The 11,204-nt window shown below is 36.3% G+C and overlaps 1 protein-coding gene across 3 annotated transcripts in view; it reads left to right on the top strand.

Moving 5' to 3' along the window:
- The window catches only part of DDX4 (DEAD-box helicase 4), a 33,136-nt gene extending 26,415 nt beyond the window's left edge, over positions 1–6,721 (top strand). For all 3 annotated transcript variants that reach the window (XM_072416429.1, XM_072416427.1, XM_072416428.1), the window contains 9 exons: positions 570–722; positions 880–1,034; positions 2,558–2,687; positions 3,043–3,209; positions 3,920–4,065; positions 4,374–4,473; positions 4,673–4,949; positions 5,839–5,946; positions 6,383–6,721. In XM_072416429.1, coding sequence (XP_072272530.1) covers positions 570–722; positions 880–1,034; positions 2,558–2,687; positions 3,043–3,209; positions 3,920–4,065; positions 4,374–4,473; positions 4,673–4,949; positions 5,839–5,946; positions 6,383–6,460 — 1,314 coding nt within the window. In that variant the 3' untranslated portion in view covers positions 6,461–6,721. The remainder of the gene's footprint in view (positions 1–569; positions 723–879; positions 1,035–2,557; positions 2,688–3,042; positions 3,210–3,919; positions 4,066–4,373; positions 4,474–4,672; positions 4,950–5,838; positions 5,947–6,382) is intronic.
- The last annotated feature ends 4,483 nt before the right edge of the window (positions 6,722–11,204 follow it).

Here is an 11,204-nt window from a genome sequence, read left to right as displayed (position 1 = left end):
ATCTGCTGCACCTCATGTGCTGCATATATATTCTGAATACTAGAAGGAAAAGGAGGCCGCAATATAAAACCTGTAACTAATATTGCTAATGTTATGAGTTAGCTGAGAAAACTGATGAAATCCCCTTAAGGGTCCATTCTTAACCTGCTTTGCATTATGGCAGCACTTTCAACAGCAGTTTCAGCTGCACAGCCCATGCTGTATTCTACATCACATGAGAGTTGGTGTGGTAGGAAGGAAGATGTATTGTGGTGCCATTGAGAATGGTAATACACATGTTACTGCAGTGCAGAGGGTGAATTGACCCATTAGTGCATGTAAGGTTTTTATATTTGACCACTTTTTAATTGATTTTCTTATCGAAATAGTATTGCATTTGACAATCAAGTTGCTTTATTACCTCAAAGTTGTTTTGATGCATTTCCATTGATTGCACTCCAAAATGCAGAGAAACCACAAATGTGAATATCATTAAGCTATGGAAGCAGGGCTCTGGGCTTAAACTGCTCAGTGTTTTTTGTTTTTTTGTTTTGCATATCTTTCTAACATTGTCTTCTATATCTTTGAAGACTTTTGAAGAAGCCAAACTTCCTGACACACTAGCAAGAAATGTCCACAAAGCTGGATATGAAAAATTGACTCCCATACAGAAGCATAGTATTCCAATTGTAATGGCTGGTCGTGATTTAATGGCTTGTGCACAAACAGGATCTGGAAAAACAGTGAGTCTTTGATTTTACAGTCTCAAAAATTATGAAGTCTGAATACGTTGTTTTGTCCTTGAACATGTGATTTTGGTAATGTATAGCATTTGTGTCTGATATATGTATTTCTTTAATATTTTTTGTTTTAGTTAGTATAACTATCATTTTCTTTCAGGCTGCTTTTCTTTTGCCAATTTTGGCTCATATGATGGCTAATGGTGTTGCATCTAGTTCATTTCATCCCCTTCAAGAACCTGAAGCCATTGTTGTTGCTCCTACAAGAGAACTGATCTATCAGATCTATCTAGATGCTCGCAAATTTGCATACGGGTAGGTGTGGACGGTGATTTTTGAGATATGGCATATTTATTTTTTACTTGTATTTTCAGTCACAAAGTAGTTTAACCCAATGGATTTGGTTTCTGTCTAGGTTATGCTAACATCTCAGCAAATGCATGTTCCATTAATAGTTTTATTTACTATGCTTACTGAAGTGGTATACTCTCAGTGAGAACATTTACGGAGTTGATAATATTGGACTAAAGTAATTTTTGGTGCAGTTGTGGTAAAACAAAAATTGTGGCCAGCCAAGACTCCTCCTACTGCCTTATTTTTTTTCAAGTGTCCTGAATGTTAGGTGTTTGGTAGAAACAGGATTTTTATTCCTTTAATTTTTTTTTTTTTTTTTACCAGAATCAAGCTTTGTCATCTTACCCTAAGTGCAAACTTAATCATTGCAGCTTTTAAAAAAGCCATCAACAATGATCTTAGCTGAATCCAGGCTTTTCTAAAATGGTTCTGTGTGGTACAACTTGGAAGTAGCCAGAGCAATGGGCTCCATCCATGTATAGGTGTTTTTCATACATTGCTGTGGTTAGCTGCTGGCTGTCTTCTCAGCCCTCCAAAGAGTCCCTTTGTTTGCATGAAGGTACACCTTTATTGCAAACATTGAACATCATCTCCTGGTCCTTCTGATGAGGGAGCTTTTCACCAACTTGAATAAATCTGAGACTCTTGCTTTCCAGGGGGGCGCTTAGCTCTGCAGTGGCAAGACTAGTATGTGAAAGGTTCCAGAATCTACTTGATCCCAGTTGTTTTAACCATAATATTGGAGACTAAAATCTTCAGTAGCCTGTTTCTGTTAAACATTCAAAATTCACTCAAGATTATTCTGCATATAAAACAGGTGGGCCCACTTGTGACAAGTGTTCTGCCCCCCAAATCACTGTCTCAAATGAGAGGTAGATATAAATATAATATGAATAAAAACATTTTATTTTTTTAAACACAGGTCCAAAATATTTGGACAGAATTTTTTTTTCTAATTTTGCTTCTGTACAGTACATTACCACAATTAATTTTAAATCAAACAACCCAGATGCAATTGAACTGCAGACTTTCAGTTGCTGTTTGTGGGCCTTTCTGTCCGAAGTTTAGTCTTCAATAAGTGAAATGCATCCTCAATTGGGTTCAGATCAGGTGACTGACTTGGCCATTCAATAATATTCCATTTATTTGCTTTAATAAACTCCTGGGTTGCTTTGGCTGTATGTTTTGGGTCATTGTCCATTTGTATTATGAAACACCTCCCAATCAATGTGACTGCATTTAATATATATATATATATATATATATATATATATATATATATATATATATGTATATGTGTGTATATATATATAATCCAGGATTTTGTTAAATGTGTTTTTCTTTCTTGCAGTGGTTAAGGCATTTTTAAACTTGATATTGGTTTATCTATGGGTTTACATGTAATCACAAAACATAAAATAATGTGATTCTTTTGCAAAAGAACATTGTATAGCATACTTTAAAAAAGAAACCATTGCTTACAGAACATGTGTGCGCCCAGTTGTCATTTATGGAGGAACACAGACGGGGTATTCATTAAGACAGATCTCTCAAGGATGCAACGTTCTCTGTGCAACCCCTGGAAGATTATTGGATGTTATCAAGAAGGAGAAGGTATTTACAATTGTCCCTGATAAAGTGAGCATTAAACCTAACTAGACGCATACCAATTTGCCTGTAAAATCTCAAAATGTAACTCTCACTTTAAAATAAAATATATGTCTGATTCCAGTAATAGGATTTTCCTGTCATTGCCCATGTGCCCTTATGGATGGACTGTGCATTATAGCATGAATTCTGGCAAAGAGGGAGGGGCTGATTCTGCTGAATTTTTGCATCTCTATTTTTATTCTCTTGATATGTTTACCAGAGGATTTAGTGTTCCGTAAATAGAAACTTCCCCTAAGATTTTAGTGTTGTGCAACTTTCAACATGTGCTATGTTCTATTATTGTCTGTTTTTTAAAAAGATTGGTTTAAGTAAGGTCCGCTACCTTGTGTTGGATGAAGCTGACCGTATGTTGGATATGGGATTTAAGGAAGACATCTACGCTTTGTTGCATAGTCCAGGAATGACAAGTACAGAAAACAGACAAACACTGATGTTCAGTGCTACTTTCCCCACTCAAATACAGAGGTAATTAATTTGGGCATGCAAATACAAACAATTTTTATCTGGTTATTTTTTTTTTATAACTTCCATCATGACCACAGTAGTAAGACAAAATGTACATATTTGTAATTTTAAGATCTGGTGTGTAGGCATTTAGCGTCCCCTGTCCTCTGCTTTGTAAGAAGCACACAAAGGATGTCATTTTTGCTACACAAACTCGGTGGTTTTACACTGAAAATGTATAAAAATTTTAAGCATGCAGGATTCTTTATTTTGCATAAGTCATGCCATATCTCTCTGCAATACCAAAAAACATACCGCGTATTTGTAATCTTGTAGAATGTGAGCTGCTATGCATGTGCAGCTAAGTGAACAATCTTGGTATACCACATCATTTGGCCCTGGTCAGTTAAGATCATGTAAAAACTATAGATGAAGACTTCTGGACCACAGAGAAAGTTGCTGAACGAGCATGTTTTTAGTAGTCTCAACTGCACAGAATAGGGTAGAGTATTTTATGTGCTTGGGTGCAAGGGAAAAATCTTACAAAAAGTATATCCTAATCCTTTTCCATGCTGTAAAAAAACTATTTTGTTCAAATGAAATAGCCAAATGTTAAAACAGATATGTTTTGGCCTACTGATTTTTACATTTGTTGGTGGTTATGAGACGCACTGTTAAAAAATGGAATTTATTATATTGAGCTGTACAGACTTTTTTTTTTTCTTACGAAGTCTTGCCAGAGAGATTCTGAAGCCGGATTACTTGTTTGTTGTGGTTGGCCAAGTTGGTGGTGCATGCAGTGATGTGGAACAACAAGTCGTTGAAGTTGAAGAATACGGAAAGAAAGACAAATTGATGGAAATCCTGCAGGAAATAGGTTTGTATATATAGTATTTTTTTTTTTAATTTTAAAAAAAGGGATTGCAGTACATATAATTAAATGCAACTTCAGCCAAAACTTAAAAAAAAAAAAAAAAAAAAAAAAAAAAGCACTACTCTTTAAGAACATATTGGCTGCTGTTCTTAAGAGTCCAGTGATAGACTGAGTGAAAGAAAGCCATTGATATTATTGAACTATTTCTTGTTCTAATAAGGTCTATAGTGACTGTCATCAATTTTATTCTTTTATCAGAATTGTTTGTATCTTGTAGTTTTGTTTACATATTAAAATTTAATTTGTAATAGGTAATGAGCGCACAATGGTGTTTGTGAAAACTAAGAAAAAAGCAGATTTCATAGCTACATTTCTCTGCCAGGAGAAAATCCCATCAACCAGCATTCATGGGTAAGGGTAGTTTATAGTGAAGGTTGCATACCTTTTATTTTATATTTATTTGTAATGTGTGGAAAAACCTGAAACAAAATCTTATATATAATATGAAGAGAAATATCAGATGTCATGCACTCTTTCAAGCTGATTTTCCTGCATTTGTATACAAGCAGATTTAAGATCATGTTTTAACTTTACTGTTTCTTACTTGCAGTGACAGATTACAAAAAGAGCGAGAGATTGCTCTAAAGGACTTTAGAACAGGACAGTGTCCTGTAATTGTGGCCACATCTGTTGCTGCCAGAGGGCTGGATATTGAGAATGTCAGTCATGTTATCAATTTTGATATCCCAGACGATATAGATGAATATGTCCATAGAATTGGACGTACTGGACGCTGTGGCAATACTGGAAGAGCAATCTCGTTCTTTGATAGAAGAGGAGACGATGAACAAAGGATTGCACGTTCACTTGTAAAAGTATTAGCTGATGTAAGTACCGTATTTTTCGCCGTATAAGACGCTCCGGAATATAAGACGCACCCAATTTTAAAGGAGGAAAATCTAGAAAAAAAGATTCTGAAAGATTATTCCCCTTCTGATCACTCATGTGCCATTCATACCGGTATTCCCCTTCTGATCACTCATGTGCCATTCAAATTCCCTTTCTGATCACACTGTACCTTTCAAATTCCCTTTCTGATCACTCTGTACCTTTCAAATTCCCTTTCTGATCACTCTGTCATTCAAATTCCCCTTCTGATCACTCTGTGCTTTTTTTCTATTGTACGGCAGTTAGGACAGGGAACAGCAGGTGGCGCTGTGCCGGCTTCTTTCGCTTTGCTTTACAGACAGGAGAAAACACGATGCTGGCAGAGGAGAGAAGAGAGACACGCTGCTGCAGAGATACACGCAGGATCCGGGTATCGGGTGAGTATAATATTTGAATTATTTTTTTTAACACATTTGTCGTATAGGACGCACTAACTTTTCCCCCTCAGTTTTGGGGAAGAAAAAGTGCGTCTTATATGGCAAAAAATACGGTACTCGAATACTAGTTATGCTGGTAGATTTTCATTTAGCACATTCAGATATTATTTGTGCCTTTTGCCCATGTTTCATTCATTTGATCTTATTGATCGCGCTTGAATCATGGAGGACATTTACTTAGGACATTGCATGATTGCATATCCTTTGCTGCCTTAATTCAATTTGCCAACTTGTTGGCTTATATTTGCTGCTGGTGTTGAAATAAAATTATGCCATTAGTTATACTTTTATTTTTTTTTTTTTTTTTAAATCAGTCTGTTAATAAAAACCTACATAATTATTTACTGATTGACTTGATAATTTGGTATGACGCGTGTTGCTGTTTACACAGGCACATCAAGAAGTACCTGCTTGGCTTGAAGAAATTGCATTTAGTGCCCAGGGCATGCCTGGCTTCAATCCACGGGCACATAGGTTTGCATCCACAGATGATAGAAAGGTAATATATGTTGTACAATATAAAGAAGCAAGAGCTATAAAGCCTAATCCCTAAAATGAGTTTAACCATGCCTGCACTGTAACACCTACATCAGAAAAAAACAATGTTAATACACAGATGGTATTTCTCTATAGCATATGAAGTCATGGTTGCTGGAAAGACTTAATTTGGTGTGTAAATGTTTTTAGGGGTTTTTTTTTTTTTTTTTGTTCACACAGATGGTCTTGAGACTGGCTATTAACCAGTCAGGATCAATAAGAGACTGCCTGTCATTCTTAAGGAAGCTTTTTTGATAGTGGGCAAAAAGAAGAAAGTGGCGAAGCAGTCAAATTTAATAGGTTTTATTAGAATATGTAAAGTAGTGAAATGACCATAAATCAATGATATTGAATGGTAAAGCATTACATTTTTTTTACCATTTTTTTTTTCTTTGCAGAGAGGAGGCTTTAGTGAAGATCAAAGAATTTCAGGATATTCCCCCTCTGTGGCTCAGATGGAAGAGAATTGGGAATAATTGTTGATATGGCACTTTAATATAAGAAAAGGCTGTTGCACCTTTTTTTTTTTTTTTTTGTGAAAAAAACATTTAAGTGTTTAGTGTTAAATATTTTGTGGTGTTCTGTGTTGTTTAAATGTTCTGTCCTGGCTCTTGATTTGTAGCTGGGAGAGTTTTTGTTATGAAAATTTACAGTGAACGGTTTTGTGGTTCTCTTGCAACCAGTTAAACTATTTTTCTTTTTCAAGTGCCAAATAAAAGTAAAGTACTTTTTTCTGATTTGTTTTCTGTTTTTGCTCTTTTAGCTACAAAACCGATTTTACCATATACTGTCCTAGTTAGGAAGTCATGAAACAAAAAACACCAAACTTGTTAGTAATAGACCAGTTTATCAGTATTTTTCTTTTACTTTCCAGCCAGTGGGTAGATTAGGGTTGAGGTTTGGTCTCAAGTCAGACTAGACATGCTGGTGTGTTTTATAGAAAACTTTGCAACCAAAAATGCACTATGGCCGCTATGGCTCCTGCTGTTTACAATGGCAAATATTGGCGCAGGGAATCCCATTTACCATTATGTCACCTAGAATTTCCTGCGCTATAAGCATAACTCAGAAATCTTGTGATTTTACTATTGACATTACGGTTGATGTAGATTTATATCGCTTGATGGCATGATTACCTTCTAGGGGATGTATGTTCATCCTTTAAAATTGGTAAGCTTGTCTGTCTAATTTCTATTTTTTTATTTTTTAGTGTGGGTGTCTATTTTTTGGGGATAGGGGTGCTAATGTAGTCCCCTATACTCATTCCCCCGGTTGAGAGGAATGGATATAGCTAGACATCCTTTCTATATTTCATTAATAACCCTTCCCTGTTTGCCCTGGTTAGATAATAGCAGGTGGTGTAAAGTATAAAAAAAAAACCTGTTGTCTTGTGTCATTTTAACATTTTTTAGAAGTAGTAATGTACTAATTACCCTTTGAGGGGTATATCTGATAGCTCACTTTCCCCAAATTGAGGGAATCTATGGGCCATGGTAAGGCACAGATTCGCTGCCAAGGGTCTAAGATGGCGTAGGACCTGGTTAACAATAAGGCAAAGATCATCTCTTTTTTTCAGCTGTATAATAAAAGCCTGCTTTGACATATTTGATATATATATCTTTTTGCCCAAAAAATAAACTTAAGTATAAGAGTCTCTCACATAGACATAAATAGTGTTTATTGCAGTTTTCCATTTCAGCAAACATCAAAGAACATCCACCAATCTCTGGCATATTTTACTTGCAACTATACCTCAAAATGTTACTAAAACACTGCTGAGAATAATTCAGTCTCCTTCCTTGCAGTATAGATCTGTGCAGCAAAGATGTGTTGGAGATGGGCAGAAATATAAATTATGTAGTGTTAAACTGCTATTATGTATGGGTTTTATCGGTGCATAAAAATTTTTTTTCCCTGTACTAATATCTGATTTATTTAGTGCCAAACACTGTACAAAGTCATGTCACTAGTTGTCACTCAAAGGGGAGCTCACAATCTAATGTCCCTACTATAGTCATATGTAATTAATACAGTCTAAGGTCAATGAGGGGAAGGCAAATAACCTAACTGCAAATTTTTGGGTTGTGGGAGGAAACCTAAGAACCTGCAAACTCCATGCAGATAGTGTCCTGGCTGGAATTCGAAACTGGGACCTACTGCTGCAAAGGCCAGCGTGCTAACCTCTCAGCCACCATGCTTCCTGTAGTTCATGATACAATGTTTAGTCTACTGTCATACCTGCCAGAATATAGGGAATTATTTTGTTTGTAATTTTTTTTTAAACCAGGCACCCCTGTTAAACTGTATTATGTGTTGGCCATTTACTCTTCCCCACTGCAGTTATCACAGTACAGCTTGGCAAAGTCTGTTATAGTGTAGTGAATAAATAGCACTGATTAGTTAGGATAGAAGCATTATTCAAAGCAGTCAAGGCAGTCAATATTTCCTACCTCTGTCCTCACATTGAGAGTAAAAAAAAAAGAGGCAACTTTATAACTAATGCAAATCTGCTTATTTCCTAATTTGAAACTGGGTACAGAATTGCTCCAGTGTTCATCTGTAAAGCTACAACTTGCTAGAGTGCCATGAATATTGAAAGCTGCTTTGGATAACATGGATAGTTAATGAAGCTTTTGGCCGACTCGTTAGGTAGAACACCGCAGAAAGTCAATCACTGGTAGTGAAGATACAAATTTCTTGTACATTTAGGAACGTGAGCCCTATACCGGCCACAGTTACTTTGTTCCACTGACAGCAAATTACAAAAAAAACTACACCTAAAAATGCCAAAACATTTGTGAAGACCCTGTCATGTAAGTAAAGTACACACCTGTAAGAAAGAGGCTGAATAATAATCTCTTAACTGCTGTCCCAGATGCTAGTTATGTTCTTTTTGCCCATTAAAAGCCCTTCAAATGCTTGAAAATTAATGTTTTTAGATGTGTCATTGAGAATATAAAATATATCAATATTTGATAAAATGTTTTAGGTTTCTGTCTTCAGTCCAGTTAGGCCTTTTTTAGCCATGGTTCAATGGAACCCCAGTGTTTCTGCAGAAATTTTCAGGGTTTTGGCATTAATCTTCTCTTACCATCAGGGTGGGGGAGACACTTTACTGCTGGTGTAAGGTATTTTTTTCATTAAGTAATGTAAGTAAAATTTCTCCAAATAATAACCAGTGTAAAGGAGTATGACATTGACCACCTTCTGGTGTACTGACTTGCAATGTACACCCTCCCACCTAGCCAAGAATGGCCAACCAAGGCAGCACACACTGCTCTGCCCACAGTACCAGCTGACCCAGAACATGAATTTGCACACATCAGATGACAGGGAACACAATGTGTACCACCACCAATACCCACTACAGTATCCAACTTCAACATCAATACAAAAAGTAGCAAAAATTACAGCACATTCACTGAATAAACATTGGCCTCTGCAAAATATTTAGAAAACAAAAGTTGGAGATGGTATGAATCTGCCCAGAAATTCTAATTATATTTAAAGGCTTATATGATAAAGTACCAACTAACTACCAAAAACTCAAGTAAAAAAAATGCTGTAACGGCAGAACTATGGCCAGGGAAACGTGTCAGAGCTAGAACAAATAATCTACATCAACAAAATAATTTGAATTATTCAAAGCCTACATAATATATCCAAACATACATAAGCAGTTTTACCAAGCAAACAGACGAATGAACATGGCCGGCTGCCTGGTCTGAAAAAAAAGAAGGCTTTGTGACAAAGCACATCATTCAGCCCTTATTGTAGGCTGATATACCCATCTAGGCTCTTGGAAAGTTTGCTGATAAAAGTTCCCACCCTCATTTTTTTGGTGTCTAATGCAGTAAAATAAATAACTGATGGATGGAGATTGTGGTTAAGTCCTGCTTATCTTCTAACTGGAGTGAAAAATGTACACTTATTCCATAAATAAAAATATTGTGCAAAATTGGTTTGTCACAAATTCAGTCAATCATTTACTATCACAATGTACTATGGTAGACTCTGGGACATTGTACACAAGTCCCACACTTAGGCTAGGTACACACATACAATGGTTCTTGTCTGATAATCCACTCACTGCTGAAATCTGATAAGAATCTTGCGTGTGTAAAGTGCTCGTCGTCCATCGTCCAAACGACCGTCCTGGCAGATTCACAGACAATGGACGATCGTAATGGAAGTGAAGGGGAGAGAGTGCAGCGGGTTGCTGCTCCATTGTTCCCCCCCCCCCCCCCCCCCCTTTTTTTTACATAGCAGAACGCTGCTGTATGTACACTCGTTCATGCATCGTGCAGCCGTTTGTCGTTGGAAAGGATCATGAAAATCATTTCCAACAACAATTATTACATGTGTATACTTGTAAATTGTATACTTGTAAATTATTACAAGGTGTTACAGGTATCACCTCTTGCAACACCTGTGTAATGACCACATCAAAGTGCCTCAGATGGAATATACCTTCCTGTATGCTGGTTCAGGATTATTATAGATACCTTGTATATATGAACAATGGTGTCATTAGCCAAAAGATATTAGTAGCAATCTAAAATTTCTTAAAGTTTGTGCTGATGACGTGTATATGTCGTAATGATCTTTGTGGTCAGTTGTTTCTGTTTTACAGGGGGATTTTTTTTTAACAAAACTTCCTCCCTTTCCTTGCCTGTTAGTATACCTTATTGAAAACTGTTTTTATTATAGCCTCTTTCTGAGTCATTACGCAGTGCTTTACAAAGTCCATAGTCATATCACTAAATATCCATCAAAGGGGCTCGCAATCTAACATCCCTTCCATAGTCATAAACACCATCTAAGGACACTTGTTGAGGGGTAGTGAATTATTCTGCCTGCATGTTTATTTGATGTGGGAGTAAACCAAGGCAAACACAGGGAGAACGTACAAGCTCCTTGCAGATAATGTCCTGGCCCAGATTTGAACCTGGGACCTAGTTTTGCAAAGGTAACAGTGCTAGTATATTTTTGGTTGATTATTTTCTGAAATCATGGAAGTAATATTTAATAGCTTTTATAAAAAATGGCTGATCATAAATTTGACATTATGAGTAGACATCTGTGTCATGATTGTCCCTTTCATTTTTATAAGGATATTATTCACTTTTAAATCCTCCCCTAAAGTTATGGTTTGCTGCTATAGCAATACTGCTACTGCTTCCTGTATATATTTTGAAATGTGTTCCATTTGTGCAATTT

Source organism: Pyxicephalus adspersus, chromosome 6 (genome assembly GCF_032062135.1).
Source record: "Pyxicephalus adspersus chromosome 6, UCB_Pads_2.0, whole genome shotgun sequence".
Taxonomy (NCBI): Eukaryota; Metazoa; Chordata; class Amphibia; order Anura; family Pyxicephalidae; genus Pyxicephalus; species Pyxicephalus adspersus.
Note: the sequence above shows the minus strand (reverse complement) of the source record. Positions and strands in the feature narration are given on the sequence as shown.